Source organism: Eutrigla gurnardus, assembly GCF_963514095.1.
Source record: "Eutrigla gurnardus genome assembly, chromosome: 4".
NCBI classification, from domain to species: Eukaryota; Metazoa; Chordata; class Actinopteri; order Perciformes; family Triglidae; genus Eutrigla; species Eutrigla gurnardus.
The window spans coordinates 12,374,989-12,401,181 of record NC_139918.1 but is presented as its reverse complement, the minus strand read 5'-3'; the positions used below and the strand labels follow the sequence as shown (position 1 = coordinate 12,401,181).

The 26,193-nt window shown below is 41.7% G+C and overlaps 1 protein-coding gene across 2 annotated transcripts in view; it reads right to left on the bottom strand.

Moving 5' to 3' along the window:
* esyt2a (extended synaptotagmin-like protein 2a) overlaps window positions 1-26,007 on the bottom strand; it is a 52,350-nt gene extending 26,343 nt beyond the window's left edge. For both annotated transcript variants that reach the window (XM_084008893.1, XM_084008894.1), the window contains exons 1-7: window positions 25,870-26,007; window positions 24,383-24,770; window positions 8,768-8,809; window positions 5,909-6,043; window positions 4,933-5,009; window positions 4,461-4,533; window positions 2,360-2,449 (exon numbers count right to left, since the gene is read on the bottom strand). In XM_084008893.1, coding sequence (XP_083865019.1) covers window positions 2,360-2,449; window positions 4,461-4,533; window positions 4,933-5,009; window positions 5,909-6,043; window positions 8,768-8,809; window positions 24,383-24,763 — 798 coding nt within the window. In that variant the 5' untranslated portion in view covers window positions 24,764-24,770; window positions 25,870-26,007. The remainder of the gene's footprint in view (window positions 1-2,359; window positions 2,450-4,460; window positions 4,534-4,932; window positions 5,010-5,908; window positions 6,044-8,767; window positions 8,810-24,382; window positions 24,771-25,869) is intronic.
* Window positions 26,008-26,193: the final 186 nt, after the last annotated feature.

Here is a 26,193-nt window from a genome sequence, read left to right as displayed (position 1 = left end):
AGAAATTGCTAAATATCATTTTCTGTTCACAGCGGAAGTGCTCACTTGAAAGATTATGTAATATAAGATGGAAATGTGTAAGTCTAATACTAAGTCGTAAAATTAACTGGTGAAATATTGGTTTCTATCTCATGAGGTTAAGACAGGGATCATTTTGCTAATTTTAATCAACAGCTAGTGTTTTAAAAGTTCACTGCAGGCCATTTATAAACGGGCAGAGGGCCACAGTTGGCCTGCTGCCATAGTTCAGCCTCCCCAGGTTTAGTTGAGTCACACATCACAGGAAATTAACTAAAAGGTAACTGCAGCTCCCTTTGGAATAACAGCTGATGATAATGATAACCAGCCTGGTCTCTTAAAATGTACGTTCCCACACAACCAAACTGCATTGTGAATTCTGTTTGAAGGGGAAGGTCTTTTGTCAGAAGTCGGTGTGGGAGGTCGTGGTGGAGGACGGGACCAAAAACACCGGGTTTGTTAACCACGTGTTTCAAACGCAGCGACTGTCTGGTATGGGAAAAAATGTGTTTCCTTCTAAACGCAACTGAGAGTACAGTTTAGTTTAGGGACATCATCTTACAGGAGACAGTTTTGATATCCACGGTAAACCAGTAAACTCATGAAAAAAGCTGCTGAAAAGCTACGTGTTGAGTTCAATGACTTGAAAAGATAAACAAAGAAAAACTGGATTTGAAAAAAAAACACCATGACAGAGCACCAAAAACAAATCGCCCTGTATGTGATGGCAGATTCCTGATATCAGGTCCTTTGTGGTACGGAAGAGGAAGATGCAACGCTGACTCATCTAACAACAACGCCTAAAAAGTGGCTTATCAGTGAACTCCACCCAGATGCAGAAGATATAAATGACCACATCTCTCTGAACGCCTCGTGGTGCACAAGGAAATCCTCTACACAACTAAACCTGATCCAGAACATACCAGACATGATTCCTCTTTCTCTTTATGTGGTCATGTATGTCTATCTAAGACGAAAACCTGCCAGAGATCTCCACACCTCCACATAGCCGTCTGCTGCAGCTGATGCCTCCCTATCCTAAAAACTTCTAGCACAACACAAACACTTGAACGCAGCATGTGCTGACGTGCTGCGATGGGGAAACGCCTCCCTCCAGAGTAAATATCCAACATCCTGGAAGCAGGACGGCTGAGCAGGTAACACCGTCATTTAAAAACAGTCGTCTCTCGTTGATGCCTTCATACAAGCCGATTCTACCGGTGCACAAAACACAAGAACACAACAAGAGCAGTGGGACGTTTATTGCTAAAGATTTGCAGCCCTTTTCCATAGTTGTGGGCTTCCATCACCTTATCAATCCGCGCTACACTTTTCAGCACTAACGTAATGTCAAAGTGGCAGATGAAGAGCGCATACTCCAAACCTGCATGAAAGTCATATATAGTCTACTGAAGTACAGGTACTTATATTTAAAATAGTGACTTTATGTTTAATGGTATTTATATTTACAACAGTGACTTTATGTTTACAGGTATATTTATTTAAAACAGTGACTTTATTTTTATTTCAAATATCTACATTTACTTTTGAAATTGTTTTACCCCCTTTCATCGTATACCAGTCGTCAAGCCTAAGAAGCACTTTTGCATTTTATAGTGTTAATTTTTTTTCCATATTTATTTATTTTATTAAACAATACACTTGAATGTGTCTGAATGTAAATCTTAGCTTATAAGCAAAATAAAGAAATCATTTTTGAATATATAAATAGATTTTTTTTTTCTCCTTGTGCACAAAATTTGTACCGAAACAGAACTGAAACCGTAACCCAAGAGCCGAGGTACGTATTGAACCGTGGGCAAACTGTATTGTTGCATCCCTACAAACTACCATCTCTGTTTGAGGCTATTGATGGTGAATCTTTTTGAGCATCAAATCCTGAATCTGGAAGATAAAATGTGCCGAGGCAAAGGAAGGAAGCCGGCAGTCAGAGAGAAGGAATGTGCTGATAAAGGAGGACCGGGGCTGGGCAGCGTTCAGGAAGTGGAGATTGCCCTGTTTTGGTAGAACCGTAGAGTATTATGTCAATAGTCAAGTGAAAGGAGGCGAGAGTTACTGCAGGACGTTATCAACAATACCTAGTGGCCCTCCTTTATTCGATACACCAAACTTTGGATCAAGGATCCAACTAGGAATTGCATATAAGCCTTATAAATCTGTTGTTTGCTGTGAAAATATTATGTAGTTTCAAAATAAAACAAAACTGTGGATGCAGTGTGACATTTCCTGGTAAAAAGGCTCTTTTTAGTTACGCTGGTTTAGGCTCGTACAGTTGACGAGGACGCGGTCAGAGGATGAGGTCGAAGGTCAGGGTACTCACCGGTTTCTTGAGGAAAAAGACGGACAGGGCTCCGATCAGAGGCATGTCCCCCAGCAGAGGCTCCATCACCACTCTCACCGTCCCATGCAGCTGGACAGAGGGGACAACAAACGGTTATGAAGCAGTCAGTTTGCCCTCACTGATGTTTATTGTATTCGTCATTGAATCTGATGGTCACCAAGTCAAACGAGGTGATTATGGTGGCTTTTTACTCCGGCTGTAAGCCAAGAGGGACACCATCGGACTACGTATAGAGATCCAATATGTGTCCAATCCAATATTTGTTTTTGATAGATGTCAAAGACATTGTTATTCAGTTCATATGCTGCTTGTTCAACAGGAATTGCTATCAAACACTTTCGGGGAGGCTTCGAATCGCTTTTTTTTTTAAATTCACAATCATTTTGGCACTGGTGACTTTCCTTTGGCTCGGCTAAATCCTCTTTGGATGGAGCCAAACCTTTCTTTATGCAGGAAAAACCCTGCATTATGTTCTGCTACTGTCGCTGGTATTGTCTTTCCTGTGATGCTCGATCCTTTTCAGTCCTCTGTTTCTAATTCAATTTGGGTCCCGTTGGCCTTGAAATTTAAAAAAGAGAGAAAAGAAGGCCAAACAGCTCATTTGACATTTAGCTTTCTGTACTGATTACAGACTGAAATGTTGACATTATAAAACTCTCAAGAGAATAAGAAATGCTTTTTACAAAAGGAACAAAATGTCTGAATGACGACTGTTAACTCTAAACGAGTGAATGTTTCCCCCTCAGAGCTTTCCATTTTTAAAAGACGCTGCTCCCTCAGTGGCTGGAGTGACTCAAACCTCAGACATGTAGACAGCTCGTCTGCACCACCAAATTTGGTCCTAACTCACTCTGAGTAATCAAATACCAACATTTTGCTCATGAAAATGGGTGCAGCGGAAAAGATTGAAGATAGCTTTTTGTTTATCCCCGCTGCCCTCCTGCCTGGAATAAAAGGAGGATCCTTCATAGATCATGGGCAGCAGATTATTTGTGTCCGGATGTGTTTAACAAGAAGAAGCAACATTAACGGGGGAGAAAACTCTTCCTACAGTGTGACTCATCATTCGTGATGAGCTGTAAGTTAACATCTTCAGCAGCCTATGAAAAGCTGACACACAGCCTGAGACAGCAGCTGTAAAAATCTTAGCTGCACACAAGAGGCAAATATTGACGCAGCCTCGTATTCGCTGCCGTTCCTCCCCGTTAATCTTCTCACTTTCTCTCCCTCCCTTTCTCTGATCTCTGAACAGCAAACATGGCCTGATCCTCTGCACACAGCAGAGTGGATAACGTCTTCTTTATCAGTCCTGTGTCAACGCATTATGTAAGAGTGTGTCTGCGGAGGTCACGGGTGGTCAGGGCCGGAGGAGCGAGGGGCTAGCGTCAAAAGGCCAGAAAATGTACATTAATACCCTCGTTTAGGTACATTTTGCAGTGCACTGAATCAATGTCAATTTGTTTGCTAATTTGAAATACTTTTTTGGGTTTAATTGGTTTTATTTTAGTATTTTAAAGCTGGAACTATGTCTCACAGTTCCAGAAAATCATTTATTTTGATTTGCTGGAATTGAATACAAATGACACTTTAAGGTGTAACATGCAACAAAACAACCTATAGATGGACCCTAAAATAATCCCTCTCAGTCATCACTTATTGCCACTAGAAGTGTGTGGCGGTGTCCGGATCTGCCCTCTGCCTGTATTTGATCTTTACTTATTATTTTGCTGTATTCTGGACTCTTCTTGGTCCGTTAGGACCCCATGTGGGGGAGCAGGACCGTCAGCCCGTTTTCACTCCGGTGTACCGAGGATCACAGACCTCTCAGACCTGGCACAGAGAGAGCAGGCAGGCCACAGCAAGATGGAGAGTTCATTCAAAATCTGACACCATCCCGCAGGTTTGTGAGGAGGGGTTGTTTATTTGCGCTTTAGAAGTAACCGCCGTTAAATAATCATAAAATAAAGTTGTCTTTTTCGTTCGTCCACCACTGCACCCTATATTTGTGTTTACAAACAGCAACCAACATTTTTTCAACATAGTATTCCTACAACATTGCACATCCACACTGCAGTCATACCTGTATACTTTTGATTCCAGCTCTGCAATAGTATTTCTTGATGTCCACGTCAATCTCTGTATTACCGACAAAACTGAAAGGAAATAAGATGATGAGTGTCATAAAAGCAAGGGATGAAAGCAGCAAATACAGAGATATCATGTACATGTTTGGGTTTGGCTTTAATTGTTCTTTTGTAATGTCAGTATTTGTTTTCTCCTCGACTTTGAAATCTGGGATGTGCTACTTTTTCACACTTTCTTGCTACGAGCAGAAACACTTTTCGTAGCTTGTTATTCTAGAACTTTTCAAAACCAATCCGACAAACTTTTTTTTTAATGCTCAGAAACGTCCCATTATTTTTAACAATTGTTAACCCAAACAGGAGTAAATAGTACATTTGGGACTATTTGCATTCTCTGCTTGCTAGTGGCATCAAGTCATTGTTGTTTTATGTCTCGTCATCGAGGTTGTGCTTCATGTGACGACGTACCTGATCTGCAGGTCCATGATGACCTGCCTCTTGTCCACGTTCTCAGTGTAAACTTTCACCCCGTTCACTCTCAGCGGCTGCAGAGACACATGAGAAAACGGGTTCAAACCTGCGTGAGCAAATGTGACCAGACCCTGGACGGGAAACCTTTCTTATCTGCTGTTTACCGTGTGCTCAAGAAAAGACAAACAACAGAGAGCCTGGGATGAACAAGGAATCTAGAGCAGACAATTCAGTTTGTGAGTTATGGAAGGTCAACAGCAACAAAGTAGACGGAAATAGAAAGAAACCAATAAAGTCTCAACACCCACACGTGAATAGAAGCTACAAGAAGCATTATTATTACTTTAAATGCCATATCCCTTAACAGCACTAGTCCAACTTAAAGCACAGGAGTATATGTGCTCATGTTCATGTGCTCGTGTTGCTTCTTTGTTTGTGAACCGTGTTACGAACTTAGTTGGAAGTGTCACTAAACATTGAAAGGGAAGGTATCGACCAGCAGAGCAGTGTGAACAGAAGGAGGACTGAGGCCCCATCAGAGCTCAAGTGGACCAGAAACACAAACTAGTCCTCTTTCAAATGAAGGGATGATGTGAATGTAAAAGAAACTGAATCCCTTTGATGTTGGTCTACTTTAAGAGGACTGGTTTGTTTCAAGAGGATTATGAGAATTATTATTAAACTATTTTTACATTAAGACATTCATCATTTGTGTGTACTGTAGGTCCGAGAAAGTTCTATATTTCTAAATAATAATGATAAAAGGTAATAATGACTAAAAAATATAGCACAATAGCAAGATTTAAAAATACAGACATACAGACAAGCAGGATGAATTATAATTAAAAGCTTGCTGAAATATTGCCGGGCCTCCAGATAAAATACGGTAAAAGCATATTATGCAAATGTGTTGATCTCCCCATCGATAATGGATAGTTATCACCACGACAGTCTGTCATTGTTATGTCGTCACCTTGTCGCCCATGTCGATCTTGGTGAAGCAGAAGGAGCTGAGATGGGGCGTGGCGCCCTTCACCGCCGGCTCGATGGTCTCTCTGAACAGCTTGTCCACAAACTGGCAGATGAACGGCCACATCTGCTTCACCGTCTGAGAGGGAAAGAGAGAGAGGAATGGATGATGTCCACATCGACGCCAAGCTGGAGCCGGAGACCGGTTCAGATGATGGCCCTCATTCACCGATATGTGCCTCAATCAGTAACGTTCTAAATATCTGAAATCAGCATACAGCCCCACCAGTTTCTCTATATTAGGTAATACCGAAAGGTTTCTCACGGAGAAAGCAGTGACGTTGTATTTCCCTGCTGAGGAGATTTAAAACATAGTGAGGTGGACGTCACATTTGTCACAAGTTTTTTCACGGGAGAGAAAAAAAATGTACAGAAAACTTTTCATCTGCGTTTAACGTGTTCCTTGATTTATATAACCACAAAAACACACAAAAAAAAAACTCTTATCTACTTCTTTTTTTAGGGTGATGACGTCATAAAATATGATGACAGCTTCATTCAAAAACCTCAATAGAAGCTTTGAAATAATTATTTTAATCCCGACAATAACTGATGAGGATGAAAAGGCGTCAATTTCATAGTTATGCAATAAATTTGGCTAAGGCATTAGTAAATTAACGGTTTTTAATATTGATCAAAGTCTTTTTTAATGAATGTGGTTTTTATATGTGATGAATTTAGTTAAAAGCTGCATGTTTACATTAAGACATTCATCATTTGTGTGTACTGTTCTTTACAGACTAAGAACAAATTCATCTAAGAAAATATTGATGATCTGTGCGCATAATGTTGGTCATGTCCGTTTCGGTTGTCGAAAGGTCTTTTAATTGATTCGGCTTTGCCAAGTTAATTGAAACATTTTGAGTTCCAGGTGCAGGTTAGGAAAATCAGCTGATCGGCCACCAATCGTTATCAGCGTGTTGGTCTTTGATAAATCGCTGCAACCGTTTTGCTCTGTTGGACCTTTAACACGCTCCTCCCGAGGAGGACTTCCTATGTTCTTATGCTTTTATTTGCTTTAAGAGATGAGGAAGGATCTTGTTTCTCTCGATGTACGTCGCTACACATTAATGTTGATAAAATGAGAAACAGACACAGAGTGCGTGCAGAAAATCACAACTGCTGCTGTATTGTCTTCTGCACGGAGCATTTGACAGTAATACACTTCAAAGAACAGTAAGAGGAATGATTCCTTAATCTGTTGATGCACTGCAGCCACACAGTTCAGAGCGTTGCTCTCCTCGGCCTACCGTCTGCTGCTCGCTGACCCACAGAAGCCTTTGAACAGTGCTTACAGGCTGATGGACGGATGTGTGTGAGTGAGCAGGGAGGAATGTTCTCGGAGCTGGTTGTCACCTGACATGCTCTGCGTGGGGTGTGGCCTCTCAGCTGTTCGGAGGTCTGATATGGAGAGTCATTAACAGGAGCACTGTGGAGCGTTGCTCAACAATCGGTGGTCTTTTAGATGTAAAACTGATATAATGTCATTGTTAAATTGTTAATGATTTTTATCGAAAATAATGATATCGGCCCCAAAAGTCTATTATCACTCAGACAATAATTGATAATTGATTATTGATATGGACCATCACCAATGATGTACATCGTTCCTCAAACCTTCTCCGTCGTTAGTGAAAAGTGCTTTTCTACACAACACACACTAATGAGATTATTTCATAAGAGCTAATTTGATGAAATTGGTGGTTTGTTGTAAGTATTTTACTTTTTCTTTTGTAAATTTATATGTATTTTTTTTACTTCAGTTTGTTGTTTGTTTGTTTGCTTTTATGTAAAAACCTTGTATGCTCTCATCTTGGCCAGGACTACTGATGGGAAATAGAGATTAAGGTTAAAATAATGAATTACTTGTGTACTTTGTATGTGTCTTATGGTCATTAAATGGGTTAATTTATTTATATTATACAGCAAAATCATGTTGGATCTGTTAGTTTTAATAAGTTGTTGTTTACTCCTTAAATTAAGTCCATTGCATGTGAGCGTATTGATCCTTGACCTCTCCTGTCACACCTGCTTTATTTCTATTATCTACGTTTATGATGTTGCATATCACCTATGGATACAAATAGAGCAGGGCTTTGACCTCAAGTGTTAATTCAAAAGGCAGTTAGTTCATTTAAGATATTTAAGGGAGCAAATTGATCTTCACCTATAGCTTCATATCATGTGAAAATTATTTTTGAAATTAACACGCATCATGTAATTCATGGCAGAATTCAAACAGGATCTGAAGTTATTTGTCTCTTGCACTTGAAAATTCAAAACAAACTGGTACTAAAACTAAGGATAAATAATGTTGTATCATATCTTAACTGAACCTAATAAGCAATGGTTTGAGGACTTGTGACTTCTTTTTATGTATTTTTTTTTAATCAGACTCTTTGTCTGTTAAGAAGCATAAAAGACAAGTACAACACATGTTTGTATATTGAAAAGATATTTTCCTTTCCATCTACATCCATTAACGTTATACTGGAAATCCACCTGGACATTTTCAGTAAGGGATGTCTCTCCCTCTCCCTCTCTCTCTCCCCCTCTCCCTCTCTCCGTCCCTCCCTCCCTCGCTCTCCCTCTCTCTCCCTCTCCCTCTCTCTCTCTCTCTCTCTCTCTCTCAGGGTCAGGGTCTAGCAGAGCTCCAGATTCAGATCCTATTTATATATATATACTCTACTTGAGTGCCTGCTGGCTAACAGGCTAACAGTGCCTGATGTAGAGCAAATAAGTGGGCGAGAGCAAACAGAGATGAAGCTATTGTAGTACAGTGTGTGTGTGTGTGTGTGTGTACCTTATTCAGCCACTCCACTCTCTCCACATCTGGATAATGGACCTGAAATAAAAGACAACGGTTAGAATCAGGATTGAAGTTTCCATCGATGCTCCAATTTCGAGGTCAAATTAGGGCACATTTATTTCTATTGCTTCCTTTTTTTTTTCCCTCAATCGTTTTCCTGCAGCTTGTAAAAATGACTAGAGTTTCGATTCATACAGTCAACGACTATAATATAAATGTTTCTTTCATCCAGCCGCAACTAATGCTGACATTGAATGAGAATCTAGATGCTGTATTTTTGATTTCTGGTTGTAGAATCGCTCCCAAAAGATGTTATACATTCAGCAGTCATTGACGGGGGATTGACAATAGAGGCGAAAAAATATGATTTGCTCAATAAGCAGATCACAAGTCAGAGTCATAGTTACAAAATATGATAACAAACAGGGTATTTTTGGGTGATTGGAATCACATATACATCACATATATTATGATACAATATAATCACAATACTTAATTCACGATAATGTTATTGCGATATGCTGAGTATCACAATACATCATATATAATATATAATGTGATATTTGCAATATCAATAGTTTATATAATATATATAATAGATTGATACCTGGCATTCGTATTGATAAAATAATATATTGCCAATTGAAATATCACGATACTATGCCCTATTGATTGATCCACCTCTAATATTAGTTCTACCTGTACAACCCAGCACAATAAAAGGTGGACATTTCTGATACAACTTTATTCAGACCAAGTACAAGTACTTACATTTGGGTACTTGCCGATACCGAGTACCAATATGAGTACTTATACAGTACAAATACACACGCAGAGAATCGGTCCGATACCCGATGCTGGTATCGGTGCATCCCTAGAGAAAATTATACCTAAAACTAAATCTTGTTGAGCAAACTGCAGCTTTGATTACAGCAGATCTTCTCCCTTTGCCTTGATACAAATGGTCAGTTCCTCCTGACCGCCGACCGGTGCAGCTCTCAGAGACGAGAAGGAATCAAGGTGGCTCACACTCATTTTGACAGCTCCTTCAGATTTCATAAATAAATGAGTTTTTCCAGTCATGCCTTTAAGGCAAAATCCATAACTCTCTCTTCCAAAGCCCTCGTGGGAGTAACCTCTGTTAAACTACTGTAATTATTGGCATGTGGGTGTACAACAGTCGCTTCTTCGTCGTCTGCAATTAGTACCAAATGAAGCTGCTCGTCTTCTGACTGGCAAAAGAAATCTGGATCACATATCACATATTGGCCTCCCTCCACTGGCTTCCTGTCCATTTCAAAATAAAGTTTTTTTTGTTTGTATTGCTGTTAAGTATTTTTTCTATGTACATCACTGAAGTGTTGCTGGTTTGTATAACTAGGGTGTGTTTTCCTTTGTTAAAACAGCAGGATCAAAACATGATCAAGTCATAAATTGTAGCTTTCCAGAACATTTCCTGCACGTTTGGCCTCGAGCTGATCGACTTGGAAATAGTTTGCTGAAAAAAGCACCAGATTGATGCATTTAACTTCCTATTTTTATGGAAATATTGCAATATTTTCTTATATCGCTCCCAGCCCTATGCTATACGAATAAAGTTTGACTTGACTTGAAATCTTTAACCTGAGAGTCTGCAGGCGGCCGTGCTAGCAGCTCTGTGAGGCGTCACTCAGTGAGGCTTTGAGCTAAATGCCAACAAGCGGACTACCTGAGAGGGCCGAGCGGTGAATGCAATCTGACGGGAAGTCAGTGCCGCAGCATCAGAGCTGTTGTGGGGGACAACTGTGACAGACCTGTTACATAAGCGACACACTGAGAGGATGCTGCAGAAAGACTCTGGCCGGAGGCAGACGCACAAAAACTCTCTTTGAGTACATGAGAATGAGGCCATAAACACAAGCATTTCAGTAGAGGGTAAGTTCCAGAAAGGCTCTAGTCCCTTAATACATAAATAAATCAAAAAGTAGTTCCGTATTTCCCTGTTTTGCATTCACTAGAAAATAAGATGTCCAGAGTCATGATATAGGCCTATTACTACAAATTACTACTTGAAAAATAACCTCCAGTTAATCTTCAGTAGGGTACAAAAAAGACATGGAATTAATTGTTCACAAAAAAAGGGCTATGTAAAAAAAGAAAAATCATCTTTATATTTTTTTTTAAATAAAATTATAAATATTACATTATAATAAAAGATTCGAAACCTGCTTTAACTTCCGTATCCCGGCTATATCAGTATTGATGTATAAATAGGCTGATGAGTAACAAGAAACTGCAGTAGAGAAATGAAACCGGTCACCTCTATCGCAGGTGCAATAAAAACACATTACATTAATCGACCAATGAAATTTGATGATGTTAATTCTTAATCACAGAATTTTAAACTTTTTTATCCTGATGGAAACTTGGTTCGCATCAAGGAATAAAAAAACAACAACAACATCCCAGTAATGTTAAGAGTAGCAGACGTAGTAATAAATGTACAAAGAAGCACATCTGGATCTGGTCTTATTTTACCACCGTATGAACACCTTGGTGAAAAAAACAAACAGACATCACCTGCACCACAGACAGCATCCAAGCAAACCAATTTAGTTACACCAGTCTACAGAGAAGTTAATGGAACACAAATACGTTTATTATGCAAGGGGGCGTAAAACGAAGCTGTGCCAGATGTGGCTGTGATCTGCCCTTTGGTCGGTACCTGCACTAATCACAGCGTTCAGCTACAGCAGCTGCATCTGTTGCAAATCCAAAACAAAGCCAAGAGGTCGGAAAAAAACAGAGTAAAAGGCGGAAGGAATGACTCATCTGTGCAATAAAACAGGCAGCTGCAGAGGAACAATTTTCTCCACATTTATGGAACAAATACAGACAGAGAGAGAAAGAGAGCAAGACTGAAACAGTACGAGGACATAAAAGGCCAAAGTCATTCACATGATGCAAACAGGAAATATGACGACACTTAGGTGGTAATACCGAAGCAGAAAACATGAGACAAAACTGAACAAACAAAGCTGATTTGGCGATAACAGAGTAAGTAAAAGAGACCGGTGGAAATGAACAAAACAGTGGTTGAAACGATGAACTTCTGTTCGACCTTTTTCCCAAGCCTACAGTGTGACAAAGCAAGGAAACTGATTCATTTCCTCAAAAAGAAATATGGGAACATTTGACTCTTTTTAGTGCAATAATGACATGCATTTTTTGAGTGAAGAAGGAAAAAGGATTTTAAAGGTCATCCCTTCCTTCTATGTGCTCTTAGCAGAGAAGATGGAAGCTTTTAGCTCAGTTTGCAGCTCCTAATGCTAAAATACAGTGTGGAGGACTCTCCGCTTCTCAGTTATGGACGCTTGAGACGTCTCAAAATTCAGATTTAATGATCTGTCCATCTATAGTATGTTCAGTTGATTTCAGTTCATTCCCTGATCCACTTCCAATAGTGCTAAATACTTCCAAACAACACTTTTGCTTTGTTAATTTTCTACTTAAACTGGTAGTGAAGGTCCTCCAGCAGCAGCGCTAGCTGTGTTCAGTCAGCTTAGCGTTGTTAATGTGAACTAGCGCTCATGTGTTCAGCTGCTAGAGAGGGACGAAGCTGTAGCTGTCTGTCTGCAGCGCTGCTCTGGGAAGTTACGCGTCAACTGGCGGAGATGGGACTGTTGACTATGGATACCATTGGGCACACACTGCCCCGCTGTCACACATCGACGCAACTCATAGGAAATACGGCTTAAAACACTGTTATTCTTAAAAGTATCAGTACTAATAAAATGGGGTATTTTACCAATGTTAACAGCAGGGTATTGCGATACCTTTCTCGTATCGGTAGACCGTGCAACACTAGTTCCACTTCAGCTTTAATTTTCTTACAGATGGTCTCACGTGTTCCTCAAGCACCCTCTGATACACTGTAGAATTCATGATAGATTCCATGATGGTGAGCTGGCCAGGTCCTGCTGCAGCAAAGCATTCCCAAACCATGACACGTCCACCTCCACGCTTCACAGTTGGTTTTAGGTTATTTTCCTGCAACACTGTATTTGGTGCCAAACATGTCCGCTGTTCTGGTGTCCAAATAATTCAATTTTAGACTCATCTGTCCAAAAACATTATTCCAGAAGTCCTGTTCTTTGTCTATGTTCTCTCTGGCAAACTTCACTCTGGCCTTAATGTTTTTTGAGAGAGTAAACCTTTCCTCTCTGCACACCTCCCATGAAAGTTAAACTTGTGCAGTCTCTTTCTGATTGTAGAGGCATGCACTTTCACATCAACAGTCGCACCATGGTGTTCACTCTCATGTCAACAGTCAGGAGCACACCAAACTGAATGTCTGGGGTTTAAATAGGGTAAGTCTCCTTCAAAATGCTGAGTGACAATGTTCTAATCATGTGCCCCTGATGTGATAGACCTGTGTGTGATTTCAGCCTTTTTAAGTGGGAAAAAATGTGAGGGTGTCCTAATTTAAACCTCGCCAGAAAATTTATCTTTATAACCAGAACCAACGGCCCCTCCCAGCTTCTGTTGCTGATCAGTTAAGGATTGGAGTTTCCCCTTTGGTTACAGACGTGTGTGTGTGTGTGTGCGTGTGTTTCTCTGTGTCAAAGCCAATAGTCCAACTACTATGTCCCAGCTGTTTGGGAATCCTAACCTCCCACTGCCACACCCCCAATACAATGCATGTGTGTGTGTGTGTGTGTCAGAGAGGGAGAGAGGGGTGTGGAGCAGATGAATAATTCTGCCGAGTACAGCTGGAATTTATTAAAACAAACAAAAGAATTCCCCGTCATCATTCCAAATGTCCTGACAGTGCCTGCTGGCTTAAAGTCAACCTCGGCTCCTGACAACAAAAACAAACAGGGGACCTGCTCAAACACCTTCTCCCTGCAGAAGACGTTGAAAGGTGCAGAAACCGGAGACCTACATGACGAGACGGTTGCCTCACGCTGAAGTCTATATTTAGGCTAAGGGAGGGAGAGAGAGAGAGGGAGGGAGAGAGAGAGAGAGAGAGAGAGAGAGAGAGAGAGAGAGACAAGCTGTCGAGGAGGTGCACAATAATGTTTCATGGTATCAGGCAACATCCAGTTCTGAAAAGTGAAGCCAAGCTGAAGTGCCTTACACTTGCATTCTCTCTGCTGGCCATCAGGGGCGACTCCTCTGGTTGCATGGAGGTCTATTAGAAAATTACCTTACTTCTCACTTGATTTATTTTTAAAAAAGGCACCGTTACAACTGCCACTGTGTTGTCTTCCTGACTTTAGCAGCTTTCATTCATCAACTTCTCTGAGAAATTCATCTGAATTTGCTATCATTTTGTGCATTTTTGTTTTTAAAGCCTCTCTCCGTCTTCCGTGCTGCAGTACCACTATCCACCTGAAATGAAGTGCAGGCTGTCGGCTGATTGGTAGTTTCTTTCCTGGAATAAAAATGAATGCGGCTCCGCAACACTGTGCTGATGTTGCAGACAACAAGATATTTTGAAGCTTTGAAAAGGTTGCTGTCCATAGAGCTCGTCGGGATTTAAAAACGGCAGGATTCTTTCCAAGAACTATTGACACATCATCGATCAACTCAAACTGCTTCTGCTGATGAGATAGAAGGTCTTTTTGCTCTGTCATCCACTGTGCTGTAAAACTATTGTGTTTTTGTTGTGCATTGTCGCTCTCAACCCTGTGAGAAGAAGAATTTCCCTCATGGGACGATGTAGTTTGAATATATTTGAATGGAATATTAGGCAGCATAGTACCCTGGTCCTCTCTCAGCCAGGGTCAACTGTTGATTTTAGGTGTTTCAACACTTAATAAAGCTAGTTTTTAAATAAAGCGCAACCATGTCATTTTCGACCAAGGTTGTACAATGGTAGTATAAAAAATTGCTTCTGTTCAACATTCAGCAAGCTGCACTAAACATTAAAATAGGCCAACAACGTATTCTGTCTTTGTGAAGTTGCTTCTGCAAGTTAGTCCAGTAAAACCAACGGAAAGACGAGTTGCACAAGCTCAGAGTGTATGAAGATGAAATGTATTGTTGTAATCAATGTTTTGGATTTACTCCAGCACACTGTCATTCTGCTAAAACCCGGAGTATGTTTTCAGGTGTTATTAATTCATATTAGCAGCGTGTTAGCAATGGTAGGGAGGCCGCGGTATTGTCTATGGTAGTGGCCTGTCAATCTTAAGGTAGCCACGCCCTAAAGCAAATGCTGCTTTCTGGTCTATTTGACTCTAAATTAACCATAATTTACGAAATTAACATCATGCTGTATTGAAGAAGAGAATTTGGGTAATTTTCTCATAGACTTCCACACAATCAGACTTCTTTTTGCGACCAGAGGAGTCGCCCCCTGATGGCCAGCAGCTCTGCTCTCCCCGATGCCTTGCAGCTCTTTCCGTGCTTGCTGGGTGCGAAACAGAAAAGGCAGAATTACAATGCAGCTCGGTTTAGTTGATTAGGACCGTGACCAACAAATTTTACAACAAATGCGTGTAAACATGCCAACTGTCTAACCTCATCAAGTTACAGGATACTAGAGGTGAAAGCAGGACTGAGCGGCACAAGGCCTTTCTGTTCCTCCACATTGTTTCCATTCTCCGCTGTGGAGCAGAGCCCCGCCCTTTGGCTCATCCAAAGAACAGGGAGGCCCCACCCATGTATGCCAAGTCATACGAGCACACAGGGAGAGGAGGCGGAGGGAGGCTGAGAGTCACATTGTAACTTTCCATGTCTGTCTTTCAAAAAGCTGATGACAAAATCAGACTTGTCCAGACCAGGTTTTTGTAACGTTTAACTGTCAAGGCGAAACGTTGAAGCTGAGTTTGACTGAGAACTTTCCACCTCATCCACACCTACCACGCACGCCCAGCTTCATATTCACAGAAATCACAGATCCACCTCTACCACGCCCAGTGCAGCCGCCATCATTCATCTGAATAAAACCTACACAAGCAACAAAATAATCCAGACCTGATACTGTGCCGGTACTGAAAAGATATGTAGACCTCAGTAAAATAAAAATATTGGTGAGGAAAAGATCTAAAGTTAAAAATCCACTCTTTCATTCACTTTTTTGGAGCTTTAAAATAAAATTACATTCAATTTAAAAGAGATGTATCATTGAGTTGTTGGATCAGCAAAATCTCTATATAAAATATTGAGATTAACAGTTAATTTTTGACTAAAAATGCAGATTATTTTTGTTGTCAGACAAACCAAACATATTGAAAATATATTTATTTATTATTTTTTTAAATCAAACAATTAAGAGTATATCTTAATAATAGTGGATGGATTGATGTAATGGTGTAAATAACTATAAATGGCGCAGCCCACTGATTTGCATCACAGTGCTGGCTTTCCTTGGTCTGTTTTGGTGTCACCTGGTTCACCTTTAGTCCACAGTCACTTCCTGATCAGATTAAATGTGATCAAACAATCAGAATCAATCAAACGCCTATGAAAGTACTACTAAACTACTGTCAACTCAACTGTCAAACACCCACAAGTCAACAGTTTGCAGATGACATTAAGTTACTGATATATGAAACAGGTTAAACAAGAGTCGTTTTAAGACCAACACCTTACAACCACATTATTCATTCAATGTAGAGATGTTCCAATTTCTTCTTTCCTGATACTGAGCACCGATTTAAACATCTCCTTCAAACAACCAGATGAATTCAAGTTTTTGGCCAATTTGAAGACATCATGATTGCGTTATAATTTACCTTTGTCCAATACTCATTTTGACCGAATAGAGCTTGGATGTGCCATAATGCCAGTGAATGTAATGTCCATTAACCATAGCTGTTATCCAAGCAGGACTGTGCTGCCCACCAGCCATTAAGAGCTAAAAGCTATCAGCTAACATTAGCTAGCTCTCCTGTCCACTTCAACACAGATTTGTTTTTCACAACACAGCCCTTAGGTGAAAAAAATCGGTAGTGGAACAACTCTTAAAAAAATAAAAAATAAATAAATAAAAATTAGGCTATGGCTCTATCCAGAAAAAATCCGTGAAACCGTTGAAAACAAATGTCAAGCAGCACTGCACCCTGGACAGAATCCTATTTATGTTGCATCCAGTCAAAACATTGACTATGAGCAAACTACACATTTCTGACTCTGATGCTCAGAACACAAAGGAATAAAAGCTCTACTATCAGCTCTTGTGTTGTGAACACTTACATACTATATAAGCTGGTGGCCCACATCCTGCAGCCCCGTGTCTTATGTCATGCATTGCTAATCACATTAAGAGCTTTAAATGTTGCACGTGGGAGTCTGACACTGCTTATCTTTGCTGTGTTTCTCACAAACTTTATGATTTTCCAGCTCATATGGATCAAAGGATTACAGGGCAATCCAGTTATCGTGGACGGACACACGGAGTTACAGACTGCATGAAAACTGAGATTGAAATGACAGCCTTTTGGCCACTTTCAAAAGCACATGTGGTTTCGATAGTAACGATGCATGAAAGCAAAGATTTGTGGTGACTATCTGACTATTTTCATGGACCATCCATCCATCCATCCATCCATCCATCCATCCATCCATCCATTGTCTACCGCTTATCCTGTATTCAGGGTCGCGGGGGGCTGGAGCCAATCTCAGCTGTCATTGGGCGAAGGCTGGGTACAACCTGGACAGGTCGTCAGTAGGGCTGCAACGATTCATCGAGTTACTCGATTAACTCGATTATGAAAATTCCTCGAGGCAAAACATCTGCCTCGAAGCCTCGTTAAATTCCTATGATGCGCCTATGTGCAGGGATCCGATTGTTCCACACGGACCGTTGTTCAGGAAGCACCAGCGCGTCATACACGGTCATTCATTCTGAATTTAGTTGGCGCGATGGCGGAAAGTAGGCCTCAGAATGTCCGTAAACGACAGAGAGTATCGGGGCTAAACAACGGTACCCTGCTTGCCCATGTGAGCGATTTATTCCTGACAACAAAACGAATGCGTAAAGTAGTAAAATGTGTGACTAGATGTCTCCTCGTCTCCGTGGCGCATTTCTCCGTTTTGTTTATGTATATCGATCACTTCTCATCCGCCATCTTGCGAGTGACGTATAGAGTTACGTTTATGCATCGGACGCTCGTATTGGCTCCCGTAGCAGCTTTTACAGCCAATCGGAAAGCCTGATTTACGCTTGGCTGTGAGTTGTTGTGTTTGCCCAAACGGACGGAGGAGTTCAAAGCAGAGAAAAGAATGGTCAAACAGTTACTGTAGTGATAGAGAAAGCTAAATACATAAATGGCACAGAAGAAGTATACACTATATACACACATATTTAGGGCAGGGAGAGGAAAGGGCCATTGCTGGCAAAACAAAACGTAAATTAAATGTTATCCATGTTTTATCCAAGTTGATTTAACTGTAATGTTGTTAAATTCTCACTGGCACTTAATAAATGGGCTTAGTTTTGGAGCCAAATTTTGTAGTTGGAATGAATACCTCTGTTTATTTTTTTTAGAAATGCTTGATCATTTTACAGCCACATCATTTTCGTTATGCATTATTTGTTTTGGTTGTTTAAAAACGCAATTTTTTTTTATCCGATTCCTCGATTAATCGATCGATAAAGTGCTAAATTAATCGATTACAAAAAGAATCGATAGCTGCAGCCCTAGTCGTCAGTCTATCACAGGGCCAACATGTAGAGACAAACAACCATTCACACTCACATTCACACCTACGGGACATTGAGGGGCCGTCCATACGAAGACGTTTTAGGAGGGTAACAAGTCTTGTGCGTTTCGCCCTGCCGTCCATATGGATCCGGCGTTTTCGCGACCTGAAAACGCACTTTTTTTAAACCAGCTCTCAGGGTGGAAAGGAAAAAAACGACACCCCTCCGCTTCGCGTTCGTTTTCATGTAGACGGCGAAAACGAATACGTCATCTGCCCGCCCCTCGAGTCTGACTTCTTCCCCCACGACGTCTCCTAACAACAACAACAACGGCGGCCTCCGTGCTCGTAGCAGATATTCTGCTCGTCTGTACGACGGTGTATCAGGGCCACTGTATGAAAACAACAGAGCCGAAAGAGGGGGGCGATATTCCGGGAAAAAAAGTTGCAGATTTGCTACTTTTTTACAATGCTAACAAACAACTGCTAGCTAACTTCCGATGAATGTAGGCATTTATTTGTCTAATTAATCCATCCCAACGTGTGACAACGCCTTGTCAAGGTCCTTAGGGTGACGGCTGTTGGTGCTTATTGTTGGTTTTATTTATACGGGCCAAATTGTCATCTTATGGGTGTTTATTGATCGGGTGGTCGGGTGGCGTTTAGCCGTAGCGCTCACGTGTTGCCATAGCAACGGCAAACATCCGGTCAAGCTCCGTCTCTTCTTCTGCATTTTTGTAGCAGAAACAGCGCTACATATAGGCCTGGAATATGTACTACAGCGCACTGAGTCGTTTTCAGTGGGATTGTCTGGACGCAGATTTTCTTGAAACGACACCAAGGGAAAACGGAGAAAAAAAGCTTGTTTTGCTTCATCTGGACGGCCTCTTAGAGTCATCATGAACCTATCCCCATCCTGCAAGTCTTTTGACTGTGGGAGGAAGCCAGAGAACCCGGAGAGAACCCGGAGAGAACCCACGCTTACACGGGGAGAACATGCAAACTCCACACAGAAGGAACCCGGCCGGACCCTGGAAACGAACCCATGACCCTCTCGCTGTGAGGCGACAGTGCTACCCACTACACCACCGTGCAGTCCATTTTCATGAACCATAACTTAAAAATCCTCCTGAACATCAGTGACAACAAGCCTTGATAGATTCATCCGTGATACAACTGGACCATCATCTCAGGCATTCCTCGCCTGTTAACTATGAGCTGCTGCCCACACAGCTCACCAAGCCTCATTCTAGGCATATCTGCTGAGAGAGCGAGCCTAGATGACGGGCTCTCCACCAAAATCCATATTTCACTCATGATCACAGGCAGTTCACTGCTCAGGAATGTATTGCAGATGTGTTTTATTTTGTTGATTTTACACAGTGCGTGTTGGTTCTATACAGAGTATGCTGTTCTGTCTACTGTGTCTGACGCTGGGCAACTGATGTGAAAATTGAATATGAAAGTTCATCACAACACCAAAAGCTGAAGCCACAAGTTAAAATCCACTTGTCACTTCCTAAATTTAGCAAACCAAAGTATCAAAACAATATAAAGATGCATTCTTTACAAAAACATTTTATAAACTTTATTTAATTACGACTTCACTTTTGCGCTGAAACGATTATTAACGAATCGATTAGTCAAATTAAATGCAATTTTCCAACTGAATAAATTCATGAAGAAAAATTATTCGGCTTCAATGTCTGAAATCGTGAGACCAAAGTGTGTACCACAGTTGATGAATATCAGAGCAACTTTGGGCCTTGTACACATGTATGCCAAATTTCCTACATTTTCTTCTAATTATGATTACCTCATGATGACTTAAAAGAATACTTCACCGGCGGAAACATGAATCTTTCTTAAAAGTGTGTCATATATGTAGTCGAAATGTAAAATAAATTTCAAATTTGGTGCCTTCTTGACTGAGAAAAGGCAGACAGTGACTTTTTGGCACATGTGGATGGAAGACAACAACTCCCACAATGCACAGCTCTGCAGGCCACTCCCACTGATCCCCCCGCGGACTGACCGGCGGCGGACAGCAGATTTTGGACAGAGCGCAGAGCAGCATTTTTACTATGAAAGGGCCAGTTCCACCGAGTCTGAAGTGAGGTCCCACCACTGGTCTGAAATAGGTCTGTAGCCTCAGTGGGTCTCGCCACTGGTCTGTAACAGGTCTGTAGTCTCAGTGGGTCCGGCCAATGGTCTGTAACAGGTCTGTAGTCTCAGTGTGTCCCGCCACTGGTCTGTAACAGGTCTGTAGTCTCATTAGGTCCCACCACTGGTCTGTAATAGGTCTGTAGTCTCAGTGGGTCCCGCCACTGGTCTGTAACAGGTCTGTAGTCTCAGTAGGTCCCACCACTGGTCTGTAATAGGTCTGTAGTCTCAGTGGGTCCCGCCACTGGTCTTCATTAGGTCTGTAGTCTCAGTAGGTCCCACCACTGGTCTGAAATAGGTCTGTAGTCTCAGTGGGTCCCGCCACTAGTCTGTAATAGGTCTGTAGTCTCAGTATGTCCCACCACTGGTCTGAAATAGGTCTGTAGCCTCAGTGGGTCCCACCACTGGTCTGTAATGGGTCTGTAGTCTCAGTGGGTCCCACCCCTATAAGCGAGTTGAAAACATGAGGAACTCGTGTTGTAGTCTCACCCCCTCTAATCAAAGCAGCCTAGGATGACGCAAAATGATGATATTTGCATTGTTTTTTTCAGAATAGAAATACGGAGATCTCCCGTCTCTGGGGAAAATGAGGGAATAATGCACAACCATTTCAAAATACTACCAGGTTTCTAACGATACAAAACCTAATGCAAATGGGTGAAGTATTCCTTTAAGAACTTTCTATGCAGCCTGATAAAATTAAGATTCAGCACAAGGAAACTGCATTGTGGGTTTCATTTCAAGGTTAAATGTAGTCGTGGATTACATTTGCTCCAGACGCATCAGAAATTAGTTTAAAACGAGTCCAAAAATGCAGGAGACCCAGTTTTGTTGGCTGAACATAACACAAGTACTTTTGTCACATTTTGATTTTTGTTTCAAACTGTGTCCAGAAAAAATAAGTGTCCCTGGAAACGTAAGTGAGTGCAGGTGAGTTCTGTAGGAGACAGTTGTTCTATGAGCGAGTTTTGAGGTTAGCGTGATAGAGGTGAAATAGATAAAGTATCTTGAACAACAGACTGACAGCGTGTGACTCCCAGGGGTCAAAGGTCACTGCTGATTGTTTATCAGGCTATCATGATAATCCTTTGACATCCTTTCACTCATTTCTCAGTTTCCCTTTAATCAGGCAAACTTTTAGCTGTCAATCAGCATAAACTTGCTGACTCACATCACTGCTGCTAACAGTGGATCTTTTTGCTCTGGGCCCACCGGGGCTATTGCTGAGCACTGGGTTTCTCAAGGTCTGTGTGATCATGGGCATGTTGATGGGTCTGGCTGGCATCCCGCCATAAGGTCATCCTCTCACAGTTTTCTGGCATTGCAGAATGGGAACCTCTTTATTACAGTGCAGTCTCTGTGTAAATCTCACAAGTCTGGGAAATAGTGTAGTTTCCAGGTGTGGAGATGCTTCATAAGTACATAAAATACAAAGCACCACATGAACTGCTGGGCTTGGTCTACGTAACTTTAACATTTAGTCCAACGTGACCCTTTCCATTAGCTTATGCTAATCGTGAATGCTAATCTATAGCATGCTTAATAACCACTGCTATGTTTATTGTTAGGTAAGAGTGCTGTAAAGGGACTAATGTGGCAAAATAAAGTTGTATTTTAGTACGTTTTAAGTGTCTTTAAACATGTGATTGCTAACAATAGCTAAATTAGACAAAACGTCATACCAAGCTTTCAACTTCTTGCACTAAAATGTCAAGATTTGGACATGAATTAATCAACAACATGCCTAAATACCCATGCACATTGACTTTTCAGCTGAATTGACTCTTTAAGCTTTAGAAATTGCTTTTGAAATAGGCTAATTGATTTGGCCTGAACTAAACTCAGCAATCCCAAATCAATAACTTACTATACTAACTGCTCCTATTCTCTTCTGCTCAGCAAAAGTGCATATAAGAGTGCCACCTTTACAAAATGTTGCACCAATTCTAATCAGACCATTGATTCTCTAAGGGTAAACTGCAGAACAATAAAAAGACAACCAATCAAAATGAAAACAACATGTGAATGCTGTCTTATCATTTGGCCTTTCCTGGACGAAATGACAGACTTGTCAAGTCAGTTTTATTTAAGCAGCCCTATACCACTCATTTGAGATTTCATGAAGCCTGGAAATCCTAAATGGAACGATTACTGACCTGTGTTTTCAATCTCTAAAACAGCTTTTGAGAAACCACTGTGCTCTTATGGATCTCCACCAAAGGGAACGAGCAAATACGTCCGATGAGCAATCTCCATTCCTTGCATGCTGGGAACTCGTAATTTTAGCAGGATGAGCTCGCCACAAATTAAGACCGGGGAATGAGTAGACAGAGAGACAATGACACACCTTCAGGTGCTAAACAGGATGCAAATTATTTAATTGCAAAAAAAAAGGTGATGGGCAGCCTGTGTGCAGAATGTGTGACCTTTCTACAGGCTATTCATTAGGCCCTCATTAAAGCCACTACAAGGAACATTCCTTTTTGTTGATTTTGGCGGCACCTGTGGACAAGAGCGGTAATATTTCTGAGTCGGGGTGGGGGGAAATGTTGATATAGCTTAATATATATCTCACATGGGAAAACCTGTTGGTAAAAATAGTTTTTTCAGTCCGCTAGACGGTTGTGACTTACGATTCTTTTTCATTGGGCCTCCAATGAGGCCTAACCCTATTTCTGAGCACTAGAATCTGTTTAAAAGACCTCTCGATTTACTGCAGCAGGGTCTGCCCAGCTCAGTCCTGGTCTCCTATGTGTCCCTTCCCTCCAGCAGGCCCAGCATTAGGGCCTGGACTTCCAGCAGCGTGGTGTTGAAGTTGGCTCCTAGCATGGACCGGCGGAGCAGCGAGGCAAAGCTGGATCAGGGTCTGCAGCGTTTGGCCAGTCGCTGCCGGGGGCCCTGCTGGAGTCTACGCTGAAAGTTTCTGGTAAACCTGCATGTTGTAAATCGTTTCTTCTAATTTTGCGGGGAATTGAACTGGTTGACGGCATTAAGAACGACTAAACTAAATAGCCGATCTTCTGGCTGATGGTGTGGTTTTTTTGGTAAGTCACATAGAGGCAACTGTATTATATTGAGACTTTCATAACCAGTTAAAAGTAGCTTTAATAAGTAACAAAATGTGTTTTGTCCTGTGGATTAAAATGAAAGTTCCCAGTATCAAGATGATGCCCTGATTGTCACCATATTGATATTTGTCAGTAAAACACCTCTGGACCATCCGAGTCTTCCAGAGACAGTTGGTGATTATTAACCCAATATATATAGTAGAATACTATGATACTTCGGGGCAATTTGTGGTCTCACATTACTGGGCATTTTTGAGTATATGATTGCCAAAACTGGTAGTTATCTCAATTTGTTGCCAGCTGTACTGCCCAAAAAGAGCTTTTTCCACCAATAAAATAACTGCAGTATCCTAGATAATGGGAAGTTGTCTCAAAACATTTAACACAAATGCCTTGTGACATGTACTTAAGTGTAGGTAATGCTTCCAATGCAGTTTCAATATCTAACACACATATACACACACACACACACACACACACACACGCGCACGCACACACACACACACACACACACACACACACACACACACACACACACACACACACACACACACACACACACACACACACACACACACACACATAGTTGGGTCTTGGGCTGATAATTTGATTGGATTGGATGGAGGAGCACGTTCAAAAGGGCGTTAGTCAATGTTGACATCCTGTACTTGATGCTGGCAAAATACAAAACAATAATGACAAGATAGTGATAACAGCAGGAATGTAATGATGCTGGAGGACTTACCCATGGGGGCAGCTCAGACGTGGGAACACTCTGCTTCACTACGTTGTCCTCGTGCTCCAGGAATGCTATGGCGCGGTTGATCCTGTAGTCCTTACTGCCATGGTTTTTCCTCCAATAGAACAACATAGCGAGTCCGATCAGAACCCAGCTGAAGCTAAACTCAAAGTATCCCAAGATGTAGATCGGGAGGATGATGGCGAAAGTCTTGCCGAATTTAATCCACATTTGGGCGAGATCTGTCAGGGACGACTGTGGCTGTTCGTTCAGCTCTTCCGGGGACAGAGGTGGGCCTATGCCGGAGGTCACCGGGCTGCTGGGCGCTGCGATGGGTCCGTTCGCCCCGGCACCTGGTCCCGCCGAACCCTCCATTCTGTTACTCATTGCTCACCTGGAAAGACATTTTTTTACAGCCAACGTTTGTGTCTCGTCAACCACAGTGCCCGAGAATGTTGCAGCATCAGACTGCAACATGTTTTGCCTCCACAGGTCAAAAGTCAAACAACTGAGTCACAGATGTGCTGTAATTATACCCTTGGAAATAAAACATGAAGCATGATAAGGAATCAACAAGCAAACTATTTAGCCTCATGAATGTGCCATTGAGATTCTATGCCTTACTGGTTTAATTGAAGCGTAGCAAAAGCACACTGGATGGAAAAATGTATTAAGAAATATCTGCTTTCCTGTGAACCAAATAACTATATATTAATCTTTTATTTAATCTTTGTTCCATGATTAAATATTCTGAAAAACATTTAAAAATAATAATACTTAAAAAAAAACAATACCACAGATACGTGTTGAAAAAAAGGCCTTCCCCAGAGGATCCATGTTAGTTATTCCCGTTCAACAAGTAAAACAGTTGGCCAAAACACCTAAACTGATCCACATTAAACCAATGATTACTTGATTGTTTAGCCCACAAAAAGGGGTGTCCCTCTTGTATGGAAAGGACGTCATACGAATCTGAAAAAACGACCTTTATTCCTGGGAAAACAGTACGATCTTCACCGACATCACTGAGCGTTTAGAAGTATTCTTCAATTCGGCATATATCAAGCACATCTATAAACATTTCGAAGAATTTCAACTGCTTTAAAAGTACATCAGCCGTTGCCCCGCCATCAAAACAGACCAAAACACACCGCCGTGGATGGCAACGCCAAGTGTGAAGCGTTGTGAAACTAAAGGTTCTACTGAAATGTGCGTTGTTTCGATTGGTTTCATGTATGCCGAATAGAAAAGCGCCGGCTACTTAATCCAAATGTTTTTGAGCCGTTGGTATCCGTGCAGACACTTTCCGCGTTAAGCACATCGACTCTTAATTGCCGGACTTTTTGAACGGAGTCTGTCGTGACGTTCTCTCCATAAAGTGACACGTATCGGGCAAAGACTTCGCCACTCGCACTGCGTAAACCAAAACACCAGCGGTTAAAAATAACTATTTATTCCTCTACGTTCACACGCTGGACGGGAAACACACTCACCGGTATCCGCCTGCGACATTCACTCTCCCCTTGAAAAGCGACTCGGAATCACTCGAGCAGCCCGGTCCGCAGCATGGCGAGCAGCTCCACTCAGACGAGCCCGTCTCCGCTTCAGCACATCTCCGCGAGGGCGGCCGGTCCCTCTCCACGAGCCTGCAGGAAACTGTCATCGCGGGAAGGAGGTCAGCCTCCGACGGGGAGGGAGCTTCAAAACACCAACACGGCAACAGACCGGGGCGCCACCTGGTGGCGGGAAATAAATGTAAAGTTAATACGGTCCAGAGCATTCACTCTGGTCGAATGTGGTGTGGATGGAGGAAAAAG